The sequence below is a fragment of the Globicephala melas genome, chromosome 8 (assembly GCF_963455315.2).
Source record: "Globicephala melas chromosome 8, mGloMel1.2, whole genome shotgun sequence".
Classification (NCBI taxonomy): Eukaryota; Metazoa; Chordata; class Mammalia; order Artiodactyla; family Delphinidae; genus Globicephala; species Globicephala melas.
This window is the reverse complement of record NC_083321.1, coordinates 75,778,728-75,805,572: the sequence shown is the minus strand read 5'-3', so window position 1 is coordinate 75,805,572 and position 26,845 is coordinate 75,778,728. Positions and strand designations below refer to the sequence as shown.

Genomic DNA, 26,845 nt, shown 5'->3' with positions numbered 1-26,845 from the left:
AAGACCAGGACTCCAGAGGTTTGTAATGTGCTGGAGGGTAATCAGTGGGAGTTTAGAGTCAAAGACCTCTGTGATCTTACACAGGCCTGAGGTTGTCTACTCTCGTGCCCTCCTGCTGGGCTGATTTTCCATTTACCAAGTTTTGTATGGCTGGCAGGTACACAGAAATGATTGGATCCCCTGATGGTAAAACAAAATTTATCCTGAACATTCTACTGCAGATATTGATGAATTATAGACTGGTAGCTGGTCTCTCTGATTCCAGACATTCACAATGCCCATAAACTACCTTCTTGAAATACAGATTCAAGACTCAACTGGCCACATGAGAATAGTATCATGATTAGGAACATGTGTTTTAGAGCCCAACTGCCTGGGTTCAATCCCTGCTTTGTTACATACTAGCTGTCTAATCCTAGGCAAATTAGATTACCCTCTCTGTGGCTCAGTTTACTCTTCAGTAAGAAGAGTGTGAAAATAGCAGCCCCTAACTCATAGGGTTGTTGTAAAGACTAAACAAAAAGTATGTATGTGAGCTGCCTAGAAAACTGTCTGACATATATGATTACCATTAACCAAAAAGACTCCTTGGTGCAGCACAAAACTCCCCATTATTCTGGCCCAGCTGGTATTTTTCACTAATTTGCTAATTAGTGAAATTTTCACTAATTTCACTAGTTAGTCTTTTTCACTAATTTCATTGCCCCATTTTTCACTAATTTGCCCACGTCTTCCATTTGCATACACACACTAAGCTCTAGCCCAATATTTATTCACATTATGGGTTCTGACATACTGGTTAATTATACAATCAATTTCATGGGTTATAACCAGCAATTGTTTTAATGAAATAGATTAGAATAGAATACAATAGAAAATACCAGATTACATCACATGTAGTAATAGAAGTATATTAGCACATATACTCAGTGAATTGTGATATAAAGTGCATTTCTTAATGCAGTTCATGTTTTTGCTGTCGCTGTTAAAAAAGGCTAAACACAACAGCTCTAATCACACTAGAATATATCAAGCTTCTAAGCCACATCACAAATTTTTTTATGTCACTATGACTTTTCTTTTGCCTGGGATGCTATTTTCCCTTACACTGACTGGAAAATTTCTGCCAGCCTTTAAATTGAACCTGCTGAATGCTGAAACTTCATAAAAGTCTTTGCCAGCCTCCCCAGTTAAGCAGAATAAATTGTTTCTTCCACTGTGCTTATATAAGACTACAGGCATATTTCAGATATACCACTAAACCCATTCCATCTTAATTATCTGTTTCCCTGTGGCTTCCTCTGCTATTCTGTGAACTCCATGAAGGCAAGCATCATATTTTATTTTTGCGTCCGCAAGACTGAACACCGTGCCTAGTATAAAGCAGATCAACACCATGCAGTTGAATGTTTTCATATCAGTGAGTTAAGGCAAGATGACTGATGGCATGCTCATCAGATTTCTAATGACTCAGAGCTTGGAAAGGAGGATGAGGTAGTAGAGAAACTGTCAATATATTAGATGATAAAATCTACATGCCAAAAGACCTCATGACTTTGGAATGAAGTAACTGAAACATATTATGTCTCACCATCAAATCCAAAAAGTCTACCAGGCAAGCATGGAATCAAAGAGCTCTAGCTTAAGAGATGCTGAGATTTTACTTTGACCTGAATAAACAATGTGACACTAACAGTGAAAAGGTAAATAATTTCATCGGTCAATATTGATACTTTTTTAAAACGTAGTAACCAGACACTCTTTGGGGCTTCATGTTCAGTTTCCACTGCCAAATTTTTAACAAGAACACTGAGAAATTGAAGCTGTTTATAGAAAACAAGAGTTTGGTAAGTTAGAACAGTGTCATATTAAAAAAAAAAAAACCCTAAACTTAACAGGGACGTTGAACAAATTCAGATGCTTTCTGACAAGTACTGTCCCTGGTAACTTTGACATTTGGCACTCAGTAATTCTTTTTTTTTTTTTTTTTGCTGAACTAGACATGAAAATGTTCTGTATTTCCAATGTAACAAAAGGGTTTAATTAATTTTTTAGGGGAAGTAGTCTGAGATTCTTCATAATTTTTAAATCTGTATACATTTCCTAAATATTTAACACACTGATTCATAGTCTTTAGAGGGTTTCTAATTACTTCAATGTGTATTATAAAGTTTTAATTCCAATTTCATATACATAAAATATAGGTGATGGCAATAGGTACAGACCAATAAAGCACCATTAAAAGTCAAGTGCTGGCATAACTCATTTGCAAAACCCCCAAAGAATAGATTACAAGGTGTAAAAATTAGTATTCTATAAAAATGATTTGGAAAATCCTTCATCTTTCATTTTCTTTCTTAGCTCACCCTGATAATAAACTCTGATATTTTTCTGTTTTTCTTTTTTTCACAACAAACAGGCAACTATTACATTATAAAATCAAATACAGGATAGCTTAGGTCACTGATGGTAGTCATTTTATCAGAGCTCCATAGTTAACATCAAATGGTGCTTACTACAGACCGACATATTCCTGACGCTTGAAAAGGACTTCTGTCTGTATCTGCAACTTGCTCTGAATTCTAAAATGTAAACATAAAATAAAATGTTTCCAGTTTTATTGAGTTCTTGTTTGAGTTTTCCACAGAAGTCAATATGAAGTTTCCTAAATGTTTCAGAATATTTCCAACCACTTAAATAGCCTCCCAACCATCTCAAGGACCACTGGGAAGGCAGTAATCATGAACAAAGAAGGTATAAGTAAAAATAGCAACATGTACAGCATGCTCAGAACCAACATATATATGGTGAAATGGATTTGAGGCATAACCTCTCAAGTAGGAAGCTCTTCTACAGCAGGGCAGCCAGCAGATGAGGTAGAGGAAAGAAAGTATCTACAAATAAAAACACTAAGTCTCAGAACCAAGGAAACCACCTTGTTATCTGGAGAAGATACAAAGTTCACTAGGGAAATGTGCTCTGTGCAGGTGGAACTCTTGAACTCCTCACTGTTGTCTCTGTTAGAAACAAGAGACCTAGAAAATTTTCATTAGTTAGAGCTTCTCCCTCTACCAGGTTAACCCTAAGTAACTGGATTTGCTACAGACGAACCTTCATGACAAGGAAACAGGTTCTATTCTCACTGAAGAAGGCTGACCACTGAAGAATGAAAAGAATCTTAACTGTACAGCGGATTTCACTCTCCAGATCTCTGGGCATTGATTTCAACAATGATGCTCCTTAGTGAGACTCCACTGTATTTTTTAATTCCTATTTATGTATGGCACTTGTAAACTGTGTGAAAATTTTTAAAAATTATATATTTGACCTAAAAATTTAGCATAAGGATCTTCTGTAAAAATACAATTTGTAGGGAAGCTTAAAATGTTTCTTAAGTATCAGTCTTCAGGCATATTATAATTAACATAAATAACATAAGAATAATTAGGAAGGAAAATAGTGATAACCTTATTTACAATTTATTGTAATCAAATTATAAGAGCATATGTTCTTATCTGAGCAATTAGTAGTCACTTAATAAAGTTATAATAATCTACATATGTATGTAAACACAATACACATTTAATACATACTGATGTAATATATATAAATTAAATTATTCAGCAAAGTAGTTTTTGGGTTACATTCCTATCCAGAAGTCCAACTCTATGTGAGGCTCAGCTTTTCCAATGACTGTCAGGTTCTGAAATATACATAAGAACACGATACCCTCAGAATTTTCAGAGCATGTGGAGACATTGAATGGTACCACCTGTCAAGCATACAGATTACTACTGACTCACTGTCTCCAAGGAATGTGATCTGGTTTGTTTTTCTAGTGGTGGCAATGGGGTCAATTAGGGCTGATATTCGCCTCATAAGAATGCTGTAAAGGATGGTGAAAATACACAATAAACTATAAAAAAAAAAGGTTTACATTCCCATGATGGAGTCAGGTGCCAAACAACTGAATTAGGTATCAGAAGGCCTGGATTTGAGTCCCAGATAGAACACATGTGCACCTCTGGGTTTTTGGCAATGCCACTTGACCTTTCTGGGTCTCAGAGAGTCATCTGAAGAATGACGATACTTCCAATTTTGTTAGACTGTTATAAGTAATAGTGCCCCATAGACTGTATAGTGTTATTAAATTATAGGTAATGTATATCTAAGGCCCTCTTGCTTGGTAGCCCCGTGAACCACTCTATCTAAATATTTAGCAATCAACTTGCATTTGTCTCTATGAAAAAAAAATAAGGCAAACTAACCTGTATGAACAATGACCTTACTTTTACTGCAGTACGTTGAGTAATGCTGACAGAAAGGATATAATAGCAGTAATTATTATTAATTATAAAATAAGAGCAATTAACATCCTAGTACTTATGTGGAAGAAATTATGCTAAGCAATTTATATGAAATGTCAAATTATGCTATAATTAATTCTATGACGATTCTATTATGTCTCCATTTTTCTGATAGCGAAACTTTAAAAAGTATTTAATTATCCAAGTTCACATTTCCTATAAGTACTAAGTGCCAGGTTTTGATTTCAAGTTTGTATGACTCCACAGAACTGGCTGCTAAACAATTAAAAGACATTATTTTGCTCTCTAAATGAGCTAACCAGACAATTTTCGCTGAGAACAGAGAAAAGGAATTAGTATTTCTTGAGCATCAAACATGTGGTGGTGCTACGAAAGTACTCTATAGGCTTGATCTCATTTGTTTAAAATCTAACTATACTCCTTACTAGTCATGTGACCTCGGCCCATTTACTTAACTTCTCTGCACCTCATTTTATTTATCTATAAAATGAGTTTCAGCAGTTTTCTTATCTAATATGTTGGTTGTGAGGATTAAATGAGTTTACATGTAATGTGCTTAGGGCAGTACCTGGTTAACTATTATAAAGCGTAACTATTATCGTTTAAAAATGGGATCAAATAACAAAATCAGTAATTCTAAAACTCTATATAACATAATAGAGTTTACTGATAGAAGGCACAATAAAGGGATTCATAAGTAGTCTCAAAACAACTATCAAATTGTTTCTAGTTCACCCAGAGAATTCAGTACCAAATACAGTCATTGCCAGAGAATATCTGTCTAAGAGAGAGACTCAGCTCAGTGGCCATCAGCAGCATATGAAAAACCAATCCTGACCATTCTCTGTAGGACCTGTTGAAAACAGGAGGAAAGTAAGGTGATTTAAATCCATACTCTGATCCTATAAACCACTTTCTTTTTTTTAAAATTAATTTTTATTGGAGTATAGTTGATTTACAATGTTGTGTTGGTTTCTGCTGTACAGCAAAGTGAATCAGTTATACATATACATATATCCACTTTTTTTTAGATTCTTTTCCCATACAGGTCATTACAGAGTATTGAATAGAGTTCCCTGTGCTATACAGTAGGTTCTTATTAGTTATCTATTTTATATATAGTAGTGTGTATATGTCAATCCCAATCTTCCAATTTACCCCTCCCCCACTTCTCCTATGGTAACCATATGTTGGTCACTGAACTGAGTTATTCACCTGATTTAATGGATAATAAATACTTTGGACTCATGAATGAGAACAATCCAAAAGGGAATTTGCAGGCAGTCCAGTGGCCCCTGCAGTAGAAGCCCGGAGTCCTAATGACTGGATCGCCAGAGAATTCCCTTTTGGATTGTTCTCATCATGAGTCCAAAGTATTTATTATGCATTAAATTAGATGAATAACTTGCTTTAGTGGTAAACTCTTTTAAACTTGAAATAAGTACCTGTAATTCTTCTAGATTCCCTAAACCATTTGCATATTTGAGACAACAAATTAGAATGCAGCCATTTTTCACATGAAGGAAATTTTAAGGTTGTAAAAGGAATTAATTGTGATACTTAGCCACAGATTTTTTAGGTACTATATGCTAAAATTATTATTTTTTAACATGCCTTGCTGTGTAATTAACAAATATTCAGAGGCAGAACCAAACTCTATTATGGACAGAACAAAGGGACAAGAATTATCCAGTTCTACTGTAGTTTTCAATAGAAATCAACGTAAAGAAAATCAAGTTCTATTTTTACATGACTAATATTATATCATTTATTTTTGTTTTAAAACCATGGAAGAATGTTCACATGATTTCCAGTAAGGTCTAAGTGAAAATGAAAACCAATCTTAAAAACATTTCCCATACAAATGAAAATGTACCTTTTAACTTTAATGGGTAGTATTTCTCAAGTCTCTTATCTAATAAAACCAGCCCATGTTAACTGCATACTGTGTGCTGAGAAATTTTTTTTTTTTTTTTAGAAGAAATATGGACTTTAATGAAGATTCTTTCCCTTTGGTATAAGTGAGACCTGTGAAAACATCCAAACAAAAAGAAAAGAAAAAAAAAGGGAGGTGAGGATTTAGATAGTCCACGTTCCCTATCTACAAGGCCTAATGACAGAGCAGGGCTGGCTCCTCTGTCCTTTCAAGGCAGGACCCGCCTGGAGAAGGGATTCAGTAACTACAGGTTTTAAGTGTCCCCATCCCCCTACCCCCTGGGCGTGTGAAACTAACACTCATTCAGCCAAACTTCTGCCTCCCAGCCTCTCGGTGGGAGGTCCAAGTTTCTCTAGTCCTAGCTCACACTCTTCTCTAGGCCTCTGGTCTCTCTAGTAGAAAAGATGATGCTACTGGTCCCAACTGCCTCAAAGGCCAGGGTGAGGAAAAATAAATGTGATCGATTATTAGCATTTTGTGCTCAGGAATAAGCTATGGAAAACAAATTAGGAAAGTAAATCTACAGCCCTAAAATATATGCATATAAAACAAACAACAAATGCAGTTCCAAATCTACCGATGGTATCTGGGGATTGTCTACTGCTTTAGAGTCTCAATGCCTCTGTTCCCACCTCCACAAAATCTACCTAGGATGACCCTTCAGTCATACCCCCACCACCCCAGCAGGGGGAGGCAGAGCAGAGGCTACAGGGGGAAGGGCTATACTTTGGCTCTGGAGTATAACATGCATGCAATATGGGAGGGGTGGGCTTATCAAATGTATATATGGACCCCCTGAGGTGAAGGCCCAGCCAGGAGGCACTGAGCAAGGGAGGGGTCCATCTCCCCACTGGCTGGGAGGGGGCTCCGAGGCAATCTCTAAGGGTTGCATATCCCCGGGGAGAGGGAACAGCTGCCAAGCACCCCCATCCTTGACTTCAGGGGCCCAAGAACTCTTTGCATAAAATATCTTCAGACCTAGCAGATGGTCAAAGGCACAAAGTTTAAACGCTGGGAGGGAGGGTTGTTGAGAGGGGTCTGTGGGGTACCCTGAGCCCAGGGGTAGACTAAAGGTGTGATTCATTCCCCCTTCCCTGGAAGGGTGATTGCTCCATTGGGCCTATCACCACAGGACATTTTCCATTACAAGGAGGCATACTGCCCAGGCCTGTGCTGGGGAATTTTTAAATCAAGACAGATACATTAAATAGGTTTGATTCAAAGTGGGCAAGTTTGGGCTTATTTACAACATTTTTATCATTAAGATATTTCACACTAAAACATTTGTTTGCCAAAAGTAAAGAAAAAAATATTTCACAAAAGAGTATTCTAAAGAGCAGCATGGAGTAGTCAAAAGACTGCTGGTCTGAAGAGCTGAGCTCTGGTCCTCCTTCTGGGGACTGGGGACTGAGCACCCCCAGCCAGCCGCTCAGTCCGTTTATATGTGGAAAATGAGCCACTGGTCACCCAGATTTCTCCCTAATGTATTTGTTTTTGACTAGGAACTCAGATATGAAGTTCTACCAATATTTTGGCATCAGCCAGTTTATGCAGGAACACGTGTGGAAGCTGCAGATATGACGTACAATTCATTCTCTCTGGGGGCAAGGAGGACGCTTCCAATACAATGAAATATAGCTGTTAATATATACAAAAAAGTGTGATAACAAGTTATAACTCATCTTGCTCTATAATAATGCTTCTCTAGGCATATTCATATTGTGGAAATTCTAGCTGGCATTATTCATTCGGAATACCTATGTTCCACTCATTTCTAGCATTTAAGTCAACAGTGTATGAGGAGATGAATTAAAGAAACCAAACATTCACTTCTATGTCTGACACATGTAATAGGTCAGGCCTGCAATACAATTTCATTCTGCATACACCCTCAGACTAAGAACCTTTAAATAAATACATTCTTGACAAGTGTTTATGGATAATTCTTCTAATCTTTAGCTATTCACAAAGCAGGACCCATCTCTTCCGTCCTTCAGTTCAACAACCCCATCATTAATCTTTTCTAATGCCTCTCACAGATGCAGTGTTTTTTTCCCACAACTGTAACTCGCTCAGGGCCTTGCTTTCCACAGCAAAGTATCAGGTGTCTCAAAGCTCAAGTGTGTCTCAAAAACACACTTTAACAAAGGAAATGTTTACCATCCATGGACTTTATCCACTTCGGTTAAATAGAATCATCTGCATGTGAGGAGAGGGCCACTCTGACTCAGTTGTTTTCCACTAGGTCCAAGCTGAGGAGGTCCTGACTGCAGTGGACCTTAACTGACACTCTTGCCTTCTAGCTGACTCATCAGCCTGAACACACTTGTGGGAAACCTCCACTGTCAAGACTGTGAAAAGTGTAAGAGTGTCATTTGTAGAATTAACTTTATTTACCAAGTAAGAAAATACCTAAGCAAAACAGGAAGTAAAGCGATAGAAAAAAAAAATCAACATTTTCAAGATCTTTATTCCTACCAAGATGTTTCTGCAATAACAGAAAAAAAGAAAATTGACCTATACAAATATTGCAGAAGAGAATGCCTACTTTCCATTCACTTTACTAAACAAGGATCACTTAGCAGCTGAGAAACAATATAGTACTAAGAGCCATCAGGCAAATAAAATACACAGAATCACCACCACCAAGAGGCCCAGTACAACCATATTTATGCTCAAGATTTCATCTGAATTAATTCAACTACAAGTTCAACCTCCCAACGAGTAGCAAAGGTCATAGAACACTGTTGTGTGTCCAGCTGACCTGTCCAGCAATTGAGATACTTAAAAAACAAAATAAAATGGGTGTAATTGCTCATGCTACTGCAACTGTAGCTAACCTAAACCTGCAAATAAGAATCTATACACATATGAAATTTACTATTTTAAATGGGCCAAAAAGTTGGAATATTCTGTGCTAGAGAAAGAATTCTTCACAAAGGTTTTTAACTTCATAAAAATATCACTGATGGGGCTTCCCTGGTGGCGCAGTGGTTGAGAGTCCGCCTGCCGATGCAGGGGACGTGGGTTTGTGGCCAGGTCTGGGAGGATCCCACATGCCATGGAGCGGCTGGGCCCGTGAGCCATGGCCGCTGAGCCTGCGCGTCCCTCCGCAATGGGAGAGGCCGCAACAGTGAGAGGCCCGCGTACCGCAAAAAAAAAAAAAATCCTCAAAAAAAATATCACTGATGAAGTGAAATATGGTGGTAAATCGAGGCTTTGAAGGAAAATGGCTTGATTTCAGATCCATAGGCTGATTTCCCAGCTCTATGAAATGGTGCATGCAGGTGACCTCATCATTTTCCTCACTGTAAAGCAGATGTAACACCTGTACTCACCACTAAGGTTGCTTGTGAGGACTTAATCAGGTCACAAATGTAATAGCTCAGTGAAATCTATCCTACAGTATAGATCTCAAGAAAGATCAGCTATTATTATTCTTGAAAAGACTTCTTGCTCTGAGACACCACATTCTTGTATTTTCTTCCTTCTTCTGCTTCTTCCTTCTCAGCCTCCTTATCTGTCTTTCTTTTTTTCCAAACATCAAATGTTGAGAGTTCTCAGATTATATAGAATTTAGGTCCTCTTCTCAATCTACTCTTTCCCAGGGGGATCTAATATATCTCCATGATTTTAATTATCACCTAGAGGACAATTCCTAAATATATTTCTAATTCAGATCTGAACATACACCTGCTAACTCACCATGTCCATTTGGATGACTCAGAGAAACCTCAAATTCATTCATGGCAAACCATCTTTGCCATCCTAACATAAATGTTCCCTATCTCAGTATGTGGCTCCAAAAAACACCCAATTTTACAACACAGAACCCTGGGAGTCATCACTGAAATGTGCTGTCGCTCACTTCCCAGTATGTAACCCATTTCCTACCCTTTCCATTTTACCTCTGAAATACATCCCGTTGTCTCCACAGCCAGTGTTCCCTTCTGAATCCAAGATAACTGTCCTTTAACTCCCAAGCATGGTTTCCCTCAAGCAGTCCTGCTTCCTCCAATCCATGCATGGCATGCAACTAGAGTGATATTTTAAAATATCAAAATATTTCATAATATTTTGATCAAATATAATCACTCTACCTACAACTTTTCTTTATCGTGAGTAAGAGTAAAATAGAATAACGAGTAAATACAAAGGCATGCACACGTCCTCCATCCCCACGGTCCTCTTCTGGAGTGTAAAGAAGGTTCCTCCCTTGCTGCCCCTGTATCCCCATTTCTAGCTATTTCTTTCTCATCATTTAGTTCTCTGCTTAACCAATACTTCCACCAGAAGGCATTGCTTGGTTCTCTGGACAAGGTCAGTTCCATTAATTATACTCTCACAAAGCACCCTGCACTTCTGTATCACAATTCTCAGTGCATTTGTAAATACACAAAAGATAATAAATGACACAAGTGTGGGGATCTTGTCTGTCTTGTTTACAACTGTATCCCTTAATCTTATCAAACACCATACTTTGCCACAAGTGGGCCAACCAAGATATTGATAAATGTTTGCTGAATTAACACAGAAATGGTTCTGGTTTAGTTCTTGACTTGATAATGGCTCATAATTGGTGGAGAAATGCACATAGAACTCTGATTCAAGGCAGACTGTGATAGCTTTTTACAGGAAATAAGCATAAGGACTACTTGATTCTGTAAGAAAAAAAAAATCAGTCCTGGAAGGGGAACAGATATATGAGGAAAGACCCACATAAAGGAAGGCTTCTTTCTGGTGCTGGAATATAAGGGACCATGGAGAGCTAGCAAGACTTCAACAAGTTAAGGGTAAGAAATATTCCAAGGAGGGGAAAAGTTTGGGCAAAGACATTAGTAGAGCCAGGATATATACAGGAACTAGTGAACAGACAGTTGTACCAGATGAGGGAGGTACACTGAAACGTAGAAAGTGGCCACACTGTGAAAAAATTTCATTATTGAGATTAAACTGTCTCTCTCAGAGACAACCACTGAAGGTTTCATCATTGAAGAACAACTGTTAAACATGGCAAAAATTTGTTAACAGATTAGGGTGGGGACATAGAGACCAACCAGTAGGCTATTTCAATATTTCAGACAGAAGGGAGGAGAATAGAGGAGAAATATTCCTGCAGGAGAATGAAAGCACTGCTCAAAAGAGGGAAGAGGTATGTCATTGACTAATTAGAAAATCAAATCAGAGAAAGGACAGGGGAAGTATGACAGATGACAGGTTCTATCTTGGAAACCCAAATTTTATGTCCTTACATGATGTTGAGAAGGTAGTTAAACATGGATCTAAGAAAGAGGATGCAAGTAAATTTCAGAAATTATTAGGCTCAGGGAAATTTTAATTGATCCATAACCAATTAAACATTAATGCAAAGGCCTGAAAAAGATGTCTAAAGTTTTCCACAAACACTTTATATTATATTCTTAATATTTATATTCCTAATATTTTTATTAAGAATAAAAAATACAAAAAATAATAAAAGGTCTTTTATAATTACTACCTTAATTTTCAGTGTACATACCTCGTGCCTAATTTTATTTTATATAGATGTTAGGAAAACTCCTCATATTTTTACCATAATTTCACCGTCTTTAAAACAGTTAATTTCCTACCATTGTTGGGATGGGAGGAACCCACTTATGCTGACTTTTTCTCTATTCAGTAGAAGAATAATATCTTTTCTGTGTTTAAAAGAATTCCAGTCTTTGTAATAGGCTCTGTGCAAAATTTTAAATGACGTACGGAAGTTTTAAAAGGTCATTCTACTTTCAAAAATGTTAACGTCTGAAATTACGTCTGTCATCTTTAATTATCAGGAGAATATCCAAAGAATAATAAAATGCAACACTTACTTTTGCTGCACCTATTTGTTCTTTGCGAAATTTCTCAAGTGGCGCAATTAATACATCATTAGCGTTTTGAATCTGAAATCAAAAATGCAAATACATTAAATCCTGTATAATTCATGCAAACAATATTGAAATAAAGATGGCTCCTTTATTCCACTTATTTAAATAAACAGCTTTTCTTCTCCTTTGCTGCTATAAATGAAATAAAAATACCTCACGTTATAGTCTTTTTCTAGTTTATAATTAAGTTGTTTTCACAAATTATTTCACTTCATCCTAACAATAATGTGAAAGCACGTACTCATGATGAGATCTTAAACATTTAAATTTCATATTCTAAAATTTAACTAAAATAGCACACCAGATACTAAATTTTAAAATACCTTTAATTATACTGGTTTAATGTAGTCAGTTCAAGCATCATTTTAAAACTGAGCCATAGGGCTTCCCCGGTGGCGCAGTGGTTGAGAGTCCGCCTGCCGATGCAGGGGACATGGATTCGTGCCCCAGTCCGGGAAGATTCCACATGCCGCGGAGCGTCTGGGCCTGTGAGCCATGACCACTGAGCCTGCGCGTCCGGAGCCTGTGCTCCACAACGGGAGAGGCCACAACAGTGAGAGGCCAGGCCCGCGTACAGCAAAACAAACAAAAAAACAAACAAAAAAAACTGAGCCATATAAAAGCTCTTCCATCTTACCACTAGAATGTTATAATTCTACAGCTGCAAAATAAAATAAGGCTTATTTTTTCCCTGTTTAATTATATTCCTTACACTTGGGATTTGCCTGAATGTTCTCATTTCACACGGTTTGCATGTCATTTCAATGAACAGTATTTTAGCCCAAAACTCCAAATTGGATTTTATTTAAATTGTAAAACAGATAAATCTTTAAATTGATCTGCAAAAATATGGTGAGGGGGTTCAAGGTGGGGCGGGGGTAGTGACTGGATACGAGGAAACAGACATTTCTAAGGATAGCAGTATGCTGGAAGGAAGTCTTGACTTTTAAAAAATCCCTTTAGAAAGCATTAAAATTAAACATAGGATCTTAAATGTTCTCACCCCAAAAAGAAATGGTAACAATGTGACAAGATTGAGATATTAGCTAATGCCATCGGTGGTAATCATTTTACAATACATAAATGTATCAAATCAACATGTTGTACACTTTAAACTTATACAATGTTATGTGTCAATTATATCTTAATAAAGCTGAGGGGGAAAAGGTAGGCCCAGTTAACAAGATTATCATTCATTCTACCACTGTGATAATAACATGACTTATTACATAATTAGCAAATGTTAAGATGAAAGAAAAACCTATTTTTCAAATAGGTCACTATTTAAAAATAGGTTAAAGAGTATATAGGAGTTCCTTATATGCTTCTTATAATTTTTCTGTAAGTTTAAAATTTTATCAAAATTTTAAAATTTCAATAAAAGGGTTTTACTTTCACTTATTTTCACTAAACTGGTTATTCTCTAGTCAAATTATGGAATTTATTTCTTAAATTCCATAATCTAAACACACAAAGATAGTATACACAAAAATAAAAACTAAAGTAGTAATGTCTTCCATGATTCTGTCATTCTCCAATTTGCAGAAAAACGAGATGGCCTCTTGAAAAGAGGACCTAAAATCCTCCATTGTGAAAACATACAAAGTAGATCAATAGTCAAAATCCTTCCCAAGACACTGAGGGCAACTGTAGATACCTCTGACATCCATTACCTACTTCCCATTTGTGAGCTCAAGACAGGCATCCCTCCAGATACACTGTGCAGGCATTGCATCTTACTACAGAGAGATGATTGGAAACAGTAGCAAAGTAGCTCACTTTAAATTCTCACTCTCTAAATCTTCTTTGCCCTCATGAAACTCCAAATACATTTAAACACACACATATATATATTTCTCCAGATTTTACAGAGGTAATAAATAGCTGATTCTGTCTTTAAAGTTTGCATAAGGGGAAAGACAATGTCATGGACACTTTAGTGTACTCTGGAAAAATAGCAACAATAAAGGCTAACAGTCACTGAATGTTTACTTTATGCTGGAAACCAGCATGATCTAATGTATTTAAAGTTAATGAACTTAAACAAGGAGGTATGTCTCAAGTGGTGAAAACTCCAACAATGAGGGTGAATAACAAGATATGCAGCACAGCACTTAAGTATTTAAAATCAAGAATGCCTGAGTTTAAACCCAGTTCTATTGCTTATGAGCTGCTATTTAACCATTCTGAGCATCAACTGCGTCACCTATCCAACAGCTTGGTTCTAAGAATGAAGATAATAAATGTAAAACACTTAGCTCAGTGCCTTACATCTAGTTAAGTATTAAAAGTTTATGGCTTTTAATATGTCCAAATAAACACAGATAATGTATCTCATTCTGCAATTATATACCTGATACACTTCTTTATCTTAATCTTCTGTGCTACCCTTTTGGTTGAAGTGCATCTATGTGCACAAAATGAGAAGGTATTTTCCCATGAAAGTCACAAAAGGCAGATGGCCTAGACTCGCCTACATTCAATCACTAAGTATTTATATACGTGCCAAGCACATTGCTGAGCTGTGTGGGGAAGGGAAAAAAATTAAGAAATGGGCTAAACCTTCCAGAAAGTTGATGTCTACTTGTGAAGAGGGAAAAAATTATTCATCCAACAAGTATTTAATGCTCATAAAGCCCTGCTAAAATTTTCAGAAAAACTGAGACAAAACTGATTACATTGAGAATAGTTACATGATAAACTACGCAGAACTCCTCATAAATATGTCAGAATTTTGACAACAGGAAAGATCCATGAGAACTAAATAAGTCAAGGTAGTATTTGCATAGTGGATGTGAATTAGAAGCGGATATGAATTGGATACACCAAAGAGAAAAAATATCCTAGGAACAGGAAACACCATGAAAAAGGCAAGGGGGGGTAAAACTAAGCATGGAATGTGAGAAGGGGGAATGCAGTGCAGGAAAAGAAACTATTTATTACACGCTCATTAAGAGTCCATCCCAATTGTGAGTGCACTGACCAAGTTACAGGCCTTCAGTTAACTTTTTAAAAATGGGAATGGCACAATGAATATAAAGTACGTTGAACAGTTTTGGCACATAGCAGGTTCCATATGTTATTAACTAATAACATTATCTAACTGGGGAAAAGCATGTACATTATTAGTAGGAAACTTAACTGGAGTAAGTATGGAAAGGATACCCATAATCTAGGCAAAGTAACCTGAACATGGAATCACTGCTGGTTTCTAAAAAGAAGATTAATGTAAAAACTTTTTCTAGGAAGTAATATGTGGGATACTTTGAGAATAAAGATATAAAGACAAGATATGCAAGCTGAATGGCTGGGAGAAGAACACAAGTTTGAAGTGATAACTAGATCAGGTGGCTGCGGTGTTGACAGATGGGTAGCAGGGAACTGCAGAGGCAGGTGTTTAAAAAAAAAAAAAAGGATCCAGAAGGAGAGGAATCTAAGGTGACACTAAGTTTTCTGCCTCAGGCACTGGAACTTTGGCACCACATTAAGAACTAGGATAAATGAGGAAGGGAGTATGTTTGGTAGAGAAAGAATAAAGACAATGGATTTCACTTTGGACCTATTACGTCTGATGCCATGGGAAGACTCAAAAGAAATATTGCAGCAGAGTATTCCACCTCAAAATAGCAGAACTAATCAATATGAATAAAATGGTTTTTTATTGGGTAGGGAAAAATTAGAAAAGAGAGTGGATGCGGGGACTTCCCTGGTGGTGCAGTTGTTAAGATCCACCTGCCAATGCAGGGGACGTGGGTTCAAGCCCTGGTCCGGGAAGATCCCACATGCTGCAGAGCAACTAAGCCCATGCGCCACAACTACTGAGCCTGTGCTCTAGAGCCTGTGAGTCACAACTACTGAGCCCGCATGCTGCAACTACTGAAGCCCACACACCTAGAGCCTGTGCTCCACAACAAGAGAAGCCATCGCAATAAGCCCATGCACCAAAATGAAGAGTAGCCGCCACTCACCGCAACTACAGAAAACCCATGCACAGCAATGAAGACCCAACACAACCCCCCCCAAAAAAAAAAAGAGAGAGAGAGAGAATGCACGCAGATCTGTATACTAAGACACTGGCATTCACATTCATATCCAATAGTTTAAATCTCTGCCACAACTCTTATGTCGCTGTTATGTAAGTATGACCTGGGAATAAAACAAAACTTGAGGATATAAACTTGAACCAAATGTGATCGTTAACAACCACACAATGGGGCAAGTATTACATCCTATCTCTACTTCTTCCATATTTCTTCATTTTCTTCTCTTGTTTTTGGACTTGCTCAATTTTTTTCTCTTTCTTCTCCCTACTCTTATTCTATTAATGTGAAATTGAAGGAATAAAACATAAATTCCAGAGGTACTAAACAGAAAAAAATGAAGGGGGAGAAAAACATCCAATGGAGTGATAGAGATAACAAGAGAGATGATTTGTTGAGTGTTTAATGTGTGCCAAGTACTATGCTAAGCCCTTCACAATATTGAGATTAAAGTTGATTTTATGTGAGTAATGAAGTTCAAAACCTAAAAATCATCTGGAATATATTAAGAATATGAGTGTTAAAGTTAGACCCAGATCCATTTTGAATCTCGGCACCTAAACTGCTAAGACTTGATGTCTTCATCCCTATACCTTTTAAGGTTTTTATAAAAATCAAAGGGAAATATATATGTATTTTTAAAATAACAAGCACAGATTTGGCATATGGCAGGCTTTCGATAAATGTTTGTTTCTTCACAGAATTCACAATGTCAACTACGTGTTCAGAACCTTCCTAAGCAGTCTGAGAATGTCCCAAGATGATTTAAAATGTAGTTACTCAAAAGGTAGAAATTGAAATCCAAATTAATTTAACAGAACAGAGACCCATTCAGAGTATCCATCTACAGTGGTAGATAACACAGGAACCTAAATTTTTCCATAAACCATAATAACATATGTGTGGTTTTACATCTGAAATATGATGCTTCTTTTGTATGCAGTCGATGGGCTGCTGTTCACATCATGTGAATCTAAATCCAAGAGATCAAAATGGAAATGCCAACACTCAAAGGGTACAAAGTGGATTTACAACCCGATCTGGCTGCTTCTGACCCTCATCTTTGTACACCCCCCAGGGAACACATGACTTTCATCCTTACACACTGGTCAATCACCAGGATGAAATTCTTCAAATCTGAAGTAATCCAAGTGTGAAGTAAAGAAGGTATCTAAATTTTTGTTAGTTACTGTTACTACTGCATAATAAAGGAAAATAACATACAAAATGCTAGGAAACCATAACTAAAAATGTGAATCTGGGGTACAACTCTGGTGAGTTAACTTTCACAAGGTTTAAAAAAGAATCCAGAGAAATGCAGTTCTGGCTCACATGGAACTCTTTCTCCACAGATTTACGCAAGAGGCTTGATAAAACTCCTTCCAGAAGGTAATTGTGGGGGGTGAGAGGGGTGGGAATCAAGTCACAGAGTTCAGGAGATTCAGGCTCCCATAATATCTGTGGAACGTGTTACTTTGCATGACCTCACTAAGAGGCTTTAGGAAAAATACAAAAGCAATTTTAATGCTCTCACTAGATATTGATAATATAAATTCTTGAAAAAGGTCATATTTCAGTAATTAAGGCACAATTAACCATTATCTATTTTATAATTCTTTTTTTTAATAACTCCTTTAGGTTATTGGAGCACTTTTTTTTTTTAATTTAAATTCATTTATTTATTTTTGGCTGTGTTGGGTCTTCGTTTCTGTGCGAGGGCTTTCTCCAGTTGCGGCGAGCGGGGGCCACTCTTCATCGCGGTGCGTGGGCCTCTCACTGTCGTGGCCCCCTAGTTGCGGAGCACAGGCTCCAGACGCGCACGCTCAGTAGCTGTAGCTCACGGGCCTAGTTGCTCCGTGGCATGTGGGATCCTCCCAGACCAGGGCTCGAACCCATGTCCCCTCCATTGGCAGGCAGATTCTCAACCACTGCGCCACCAGGGAAGCCCCTATTTTATAATTCTTAATCATTACCTAAACCTTGGGTTTAGACAACTTATTTTTATAGATATTGGTCCATTTTTAAATTCAAAAATAATCACCAGCTATTTCACTTATTTTTCGCAGCAGAGAAGCAAATCTGATATTGGGTAAAACTTTACAATACTGCATTTACTGGGTAGACACACTTTAACTGTGGGTGTGTTACATTAAACCTGGCAGTTAAGCTTGCTGTTGCTTTTCTTTTGCTATTTCAAGCGGTTCTAATAAACAGCCACAAGGGAGTGCTCATAAATCGCTCAAAAGTAATGGCTAGAAATGTTTTTATGTGGTTAGAAGAATGATTATCCAAACATGTTTGGGTTTTTTTTTTCTCCAAGTACACATGAATTATTATTTTCTATAGACCGTGAATTTTCAAGTGCTGTCCTATAGGAATTTTCAATGCTTGCTTTTCACTGCTGAGAACCTTACCATAACTTGTTTGTCCAAGGAAGTGAGTAGTGATAGAATAAAACAAATCTGAAAAGTAATTCTTCTTAAACTTTTACTTTCTCTCCCCCCTCCACGTTTTGGTTAAGCTTGAGTGTTGTTGGTACCAGTCACAGATCATCACAAATCAATGATTATAGTGTCTCACCAGGATGTAAGATTACAATTTCGTACCTCAAACTATCAAAGCTCTGAAAGACTCCAGGTTTTGAAGAGAAGATTTAATGATTTTCTGCAGTGCTATCAAAAGCAACTGTTTGAGAAGGCTACAACAGAACAAGTTATTTACAGAAATAAAACATGGATGATGTAGCTCACTGCAAAAACAATTTCCTGTTGAGATGCCTATTATAGCCAATCCACGTAGAGGGGAAAGATCACAAAGGTATGTAATAATGAGTAGAGTGAACACAATCAATGTGGAAGACACCTATAAATAGTCTCTGAGGTAAGACTGGATCATTTTCCCGTTGGTATTTGCAACTGGAAAATCAGATCAGAATCCTAATTTGTGATTACAGGCAAGTATCTCTCCTCTGCCTGTTCCAACCCCCATCCTATTGCCCCCTCCTTTTAGATGAAGTTCTGGCAAGTGGTCTAGGGACAGCCCGAGGCTCACGCTGAGACCGGTCAAGTTAACTCTCCACTACCTCACAAGAGTCAGTCCTCTAAGTCAGCAAACTCACAGCTCTTCTAAACTAGAACTCAAAACCCAAATCTCACAGGAAGTGTGAAGGATAGACATATGAACAAGACTTTCACATAATAAGTACTATGACGTTAAAACTAAATGCATTTTACTTTATATCCTTTAATGTGAGCAGCAAAGTACTCTGAAAAATCATGTCTTCATCTTTAAAACAAAATGTAAGATTATCTGGGTACCACAGTAATCCATTTAATTCCTCCTTGAACGTCACTTATTACTTCAATATTGGATGTTTTGATTCTATTAAGTCGGTGTTCCATTATGAATCCTCCTTCAATGGACCTCATCTATTTAGATCCAACTCACTTATATTTAATATTAGTTTCATCTTTACTTTTACCAGTAATAATACTTTTCTTATAGGAATATACTTAGGAAAAGAAATTTAAGTTTTTGGAGAATGGTGCTATATGAATCCCATCTTTTATTTCAGAAAATAAGTAGAAGTACACTCTCCAGGAGAGTGCATGGATTTGTATTTAATTCTTGAATATTCCCATGAAAACTGTGCAATCTCAGTCAATTTACTCAGACTCTCCGTGTCTGTTTCCCTTTCTACAGAATAAAGATGATAACATGCCTTTATCTCATAGCCTGTTTACAAAGATTTTTACATTTTATGTATAATGATCGTAAGAGCTTATTAATACAAAGTTGTACTTGCTTCCTGCTAAATTCTTTCTTTTTGAGTAGGTCGATTGTAATGAAATATCACTTTTTAAAATGACTTAGGATGTTGCTACTGGAGTTTTATATAAAAGAGTGAAATCGCACCAGCACATACTGGATGTCAAGGCTTCTTAAATGGAACACACTGGTTCCTAGGCCAAATAGCAAGCAGTCCTCTCTGCTTCCAGAACTTACGACTGTCCCGAATATAACTCAAAGTAAAGTTAACTCTTTTTTAATAAAACCATCTATACTTATAAGATGAGGGAGCAGAAGAGCATTCATCCAAGAAGAAACTGACCATTTTCATAGAATCTAGCTGAGAAAGGAAGGGAGAGAGGAGGGGTAAATTGCAAAATTTCATACAACCCACTGTGATCTGATAATGTCATTAACTCTAGGTTGTACCAAATGAAATTCTCTGAATACTGAGTTATTTGGGCTAGAAAGGTAAGTTATTTTTCTTAGATTTTTTTGTCACTCTTAAACTACTTTTGCTTTATCTCTTCTTACCCAGCAATCACTAATGGGAGGTTGAACTAAGAATACTTTTACAGCATTCAAGCGTTGTGGAAAACATTTTTAAACAGCAGATCTAACCATAACATACTGCCTCCTCACAAACTTGTGTCTACTTATTGCCATCCTGATTACTACATTTATAACTATAATAACGGAGGCTTTAAAAAAAAACAGCAAAAGAGAAGGTCAAACTATATTTCAGCTGTAAATAACAAGAGATGTGAAGAGTCAAATTAAAACAGACATCTTAAAAACCAGTTAAGGGCGTCCCTGGTGGCAGTGGTTGAGGGTCCGCCTGCCGATGCAGTGGACACGGGTACGTGCCCCGGTCCAGGAAGATCCCACATGCCGCGGAGCGGCTGGGCCCGTGAGCCATGGCCACTGAGCCTGCGTGTCCAGAGCCTGTGCTCCGCAACGGGAGAGGCCACAACAGTGAGAGGCCCGCATACCGCAAAAAAAAAAAAAAACAGTTAAAACAGTTACTCCAAACATCCTGCACATACCTTCATTGTAACAAATACTTTTCTTTTGATTTTGACCAAAAAGTATGCATTTAGGAAAACACTTTTATAGACTATATGGCTGCATTACCTCAAAGGTCATACAAGGAAAATGTTGAGGTTAAATCTACCTTTGAGAACACAGGCTCCAAATAATATAAGAAATGCTGCAACCTCAGCTGTTTCAACGTGTTATATAACTGCTCCTCCTTCTGACTAGGTAAAAACATCATGCAAAGAAACTGGTGAAGTTACTTCTGCCAGTCCTCTACCTTTGGACATTCTCAGGAAACCTCAGGATCTCCTGAACTTGCACACCTCTGGTGGCATTGCTATTAGATTCCAGTGATGCCCTATGGTTGTTAACCCTATAGGAGATGGCCAAAGATTTTCCTGTAACACAGCTGTCCCATGTATATCAGTGTCCTTGTGCTGATGGGAATATAGCTCCTCCCCTCTCCCCCACTTTAAAAATCAGAAACCCTGTATATCCTGAGCTGAGACAACTATAGCCACAGTGAAGATTTTTTTCTTCCAGGTTTATCCCCGAGCTTAGAGGGGTCAAAGTGGCTTTATGTGTGAGGGCAGGAGGAGGGAGCTTCAACAAATTGATAATTTATGTAATCAGTGTTTATCACCTCCTCCTCTTTTAATACTGCTTCTTCTTGCTAATTTTCCTCTACCCTTCTCAGGATTCACTACTAAAAATATCCTTGGAGAGAGAAATTAGAATCATGCATCTTTTGAAAATTCTTCATTTGTGAATTTAAGCAAACTTCTAAGAGTCTTTGCAAGTTTATAAAAGAAATGAAAATTCATTAAATAAATTCACAGTCACAGTTAATTTACAGCAATTATGTTTTAGTAGCTAGATGTTAATGTATTTTAATCATAATTGCTCAATATTTACGTAATAGCAGATTGCTAAAACCTTAAGGAAGATTTAAGATATCCCAGTGTATATGCAATTTCTTAAATTTCTTATTGCAGCTTTGCAATAACAGGAGGGCTGGAAGACAAAGGAGGAGGGGGGTGAGGAGAGAAGGGAGGAAGGAGTTTTACACAGGATAAAGATGCATACAAACAAAGCCGAGACTGACCTAAACAAAACAAGGAGTGATTGAGAAAGATTAGGACTTTGGGCTGCAGGCCAGTGCTGTGCTGGAGCCAGCGCACGGGGCAGGCTCACAGTGGCTCCCAGGATCCATTACGTGACATCTCTTCCCAACCTGCATTCAGCAACTTGGGCCGAAATCATCTGAGGTGAAGATTTCTACACCATGGAAATCAGCAAGCATTACAAATCAGGGTTTTTTATACACATGTACACACACCCCTACCTGAGTGCTGGCAGTTAACTTTTTCCCAGCACATCACAGCTTAGAGCTAAACATGTAGTTTGAAGGCACCAATACTGAACCATAAACAATGGCAAAGAGTGCTAACTATACAAGATTCCTTTTATCTAGTTATTAAAGCATCTCTTTAAAACATGTATATGTGGACTTATAAGATTTCCAATTTAGTATGTCTTTCTCAATACCTAAAAGACTGAACTCATTTGTACTTCTTTACACTTAAACTTACTTTTACACAAAGCAAGGCTTTTGCATTTCCTGGCTTCCACAGCGACACCTTGAACAAACTTCTACTATAGCAATGATGACAAACAGTTTACACTTCCCAAGTTTCTCTGAGTGACAGCAGGTTTCTGTAGTGCTGGCTTGAGAAGATTCTGAAGCTGAACCTGGGCACTGAAGGATGATCAAAAAATGCTGGCTATAAACATCTCCTGCTAACAAGAGTGGCAGTACTCATGCTGCAGGTTATTTATATATCTATCTTTCCAGCCCTGTAAAGGTAGAGATAATGTCTTATTGATTTTTTAATAGTCATTGCCCAGCAAAGTGCTTTGACATAGTGGAAACTCAACATACTACTGCTAAATTGATGAATAAACTTATTTCTGGTAACGTAATTGGTACCTGCAATGAGCTGCTGTAACAAATACTGTTCCTCATAATATTACTAAGGATGACAACCTACCTATAGGAAACTAAATGTTTTTGAAAATAAGAGAAGTATTTCTATAAAATGTATTCTGATATATGCTGTGTAATATAGGTAGTAATCTATAACTATATGGGTAGCAATCTGAAGCTAAGCTCATCACTATTACCTTTAGAAAAAAATTCAGTCACGGGGCTTCCCTGGTGGAGCAGTGGTTGAGAGTCTGCCTGCCGATGCAGGGGACACGGGTTCGTGCCCCGGTCCGGGAAGATCCCACATGCCACGAAGCGTATAGGCCTGTGAGCCATGGCCACTAGGCCTGCACGTCCGGAGCCTGTGCTCCGCAACGGGAGAGGCCACAACAGTGTGAGGCCCACGTAATGCAAAAACAAAAAAACAAAACAAAACAAAAAAATTCAGTCACGGAAAAACAAGTAACTATTAACTTAGAATGACTTCTTATATTCACACAAGGTTCTTTACTTATAAATTAGTTTTGCAAAGAAAAAAAAATGCAACACTGTACTTCAAATCGAAACACCACAGAGGGCAGATTAGTATCATACAAACTGCCATAGTGGGCTAAAATGGAAAGCGCAGTAACTCCTCAAAAATAAGAGATGCAAATCACCTTCCAAATTCTTCCTACTCCTCCTTCCTTAAGGCTGGTTACACTGTTGTGATGAACTGAAAACTTGAGAAAGAAAACCATATGGCTCTGTTAGGTTTTAGCTGGAAACCAGGACAGGGGATTGAGCGGGGGAGTATGTTACAGAACACAGGCTGAAAGCATAGAGGAGAAAAGCAAACCGGTCACTCCCATCAGGTAAATGCGGAAATGGATTCTAGAGCACACACATAACAGTAATTCGTGAACACTTACCATGGGCCAAGGGAGTTCTCCTTCAGTCCTCCCAACAGCTCCATAAAAAAGTAAATACTATTATTATTATTCCCATTTCATAGTGAAGGAAACTGAGACCCAAAGAGGATAAGTAACTCGCCCAAGGCCACAAATGGCTGGTAGGTGGCAAGGCCACACCATGAACCAAAGCAGTCTGACTCTAGAGTTGGTATTTCTAACGACTCTACTATATATACCACATTATACATTCTCAGACAATAAGAATATACTGCAGGACCAAAATTAAGTCTTGCCCCCAAATAAAGTTACATGAAATATGAGTAAGGCTGTCATTAAAGAAAGGAAAAAACAAACAAAAAAGAGCTATAGTGTTAGAGCAATGAGATGATTATTTTCCTATTTTCTAATTTCTAAACTCTGAAATGTATATTATTTTCACTATTACAAATCTTTTTTGGAAAACGATAAACACATTTTATTGCATCCCCAAACAGTTTCAGTATTGTGCTGATGTCATATTTATGTGTGTGATAAAAGGTCAAGCTAAGTTCAATAATAATGATTTTCCTGGCTCATGAAATGCTAAGTTGTAATAATGTAACACTGAGGTAAGCATCAGCATAGACGGAGGGAAGATTAGGAAGAGATTTCTGCAATTATTAACTTAAAATAGGAGCATTTCCCCCACAGAATTCTATCCAACTAAAGTTTGGGAAATGAGAAAAAAGGGGTATTCTTTCAGAAACATAACCATAATAGGACTGCCTTTTCCTAGCTCACTTTCCCTGGTACAACACTTACTTGGGATGTTTATGTCACATACTATCTTGATATAAATAAACACAGGAAATACTGTAATTGGGACTTGAAGAGTTAAGAAAAAACAGCACCAGAAACTAACACACACACAGTATATCTTTCCTATAAACTACCCCTGTAGCAACTGCTTGAATGTGACTATTTTAAGGATCTCTGGGGGCTGGGGGAAGAGAAAATAATCTTCTGAAATAAATAATTCCTTAATTGAAAAAAACAACAAATTGAATCACAGTGCTGTTAAAAATAAAACCAGAAAAAATTGATTAAAAGAGAAAACTTCAGAGCTTTAATACAGAATTACAGAAGTCCATGAGTACCCAAAAGTTATCTAAGTCCTACAATTTAGCAAACAAGAGATATGATTTATTTTGCAAACATTTTCTTTTAAACTTTCCCAGGCATTTGAGCACAGGCTCTTAGTCATAGCTAAGAATTACTTCCCAAATAAGTTCCATATGTTATAACTCTCCTTCCTGGTCTTTTCCAAAGCCAGATCTGGTCATAAACTATGAGCTAGTTTACCACACTGTACAGCTGTCAAAAACTTTTCTTACCCAATGAAGTAAAGAACCTCATTCAGCCCTTTCTGTGAGGTCTTATATCATGTGAAATACGAGGGCTATGTCAATACTAGAGAAATTCCCTTTACAACACACAGCAAATATAAAAAAAAAAATACACTTTTCCTTATCTGTGAAAAGTATGTCCCAATAGAATACACCGTCATTTAATAAATCATTAACATCTGACGTCTCTGGGGCTTACCCTCAGGCTATGGCTTGAATTACATTCGGTTCATAGAACTGGGTAAAAGGATGTTTAAGATTCTTTTCCAGAAAATAAAGCTTGAAACTACTTTCCTTCCTGACAGCAGCAGACAGCCTGAGACCTTCAGACTCTAGAGCATTTAAGATGACACGCAGAACCTGATACAATGCAAAGCAGTAATGCTATGTTATGAGACACCTGAAAAAGGTATGGGAAAAAATCTCTTGCTTCTTTCTTTTTCTGCTTCCTTTTAAAAAATTAAGAGATACTATACTTAGTGGAGAACAAAAGTTTGCACCTCAGATGCCCAGTTTACACAAACAAGAAGACTGATGCTGCTGGTAAAACCCTACTTCTTATCTCAACATTACCCAGATTCCCAAACAGAAGCCTGATAGGACAATCCCCGTCACTTTGACTGCTGACAATAACATACTGTTTGTAAATTTCTGCTTCTAGTAATTACTAACATATTCTAGTATACGACCAGAGTTAAGGCATATTTTAATTAATCTAAAAATTAATGAATCTGAAAATGTTGGATGAGAAAATGCACTGTCAAATAATTCAGGAATTCTAATAAAGCTGGACTGTATATTACAACTATCAAAAGAAAAATAGCTTTGCATATACCAACGTAAAGACACCAAGCTAATGAAATCAGTACCCGAAAACTTCCACCCCATCCCTACTAAGCATATCGTCATGAGATCATCTAGGTGTATCTTTAGGTCATCTTCAATGGCCTTTTGACCTCATCAGCTTTCAAGAATTCCCTTGCAGAGTAAAAGAAGCAAAGACAGACTCAACTAACTTACCTTTATCTTACATTTCAAGATAAGAGAAAACTCTACATCCTATCCATGGGTGACCTAACGTAGTTTCATGCCTCAAATATTACAAGAAGAGATGGCTTATACATCTTGTCTCCAGCCCAGACATTTCTGCTAAGCTCCCTATCTGTAAACCAAGCGTCTGTCCCATTCCCATAGGCACCTCAAAAACACACCCCCAACACAGGGCCCAACCTTCTCTACTCTCTCGATTTGTCTCCTCTCAGTGAATGGCACCAAATTCAGCCAGCTGCCCCATTATCCTAGCCTGCAGCCTCTTCACCTTCCACATCCAATCCATGGTCTCCCCATGGCCTCAGTACACATCCCACCACCTCTTCCCAAGATTACAGCAATATCCACCTTACACATCTCTCAGCACCCAGTATCGAAATCCACTCATTTTTAATTTTCCACACAGCTGCCAGAATAGTCTCTATAAATTAAAAAAGAGTATGTCAATCCCCAACTTTTATCATCTCTCCACAACCTTCAATATAAAAGACCT

General features: G+C 37.5%; 1 protein-coding gene across 2 annotated transcripts in view; it reads right to left on the bottom strand.

Moving 5' to 3' along the window:
* Nucleotides 1-26,845, bottom strand: part of ARHGAP42 (Rho GTPase activating protein 42) — a 287,432-nt gene that overhangs the window by 120,287 nt on the left and 140,300 nt on the right. For both annotated transcript variants that reach the window (XM_060303949.1, XM_030883708.2), the window contains exon 4: nt 12,114-12,185. In XM_060303949.1, coding sequence (XP_060159932.1) covers nt 12,114-12,185 — 72 coding nt within the window. The remainder of the gene's footprint in view (nt 1-12,113; nt 12,186-26,845) is intronic.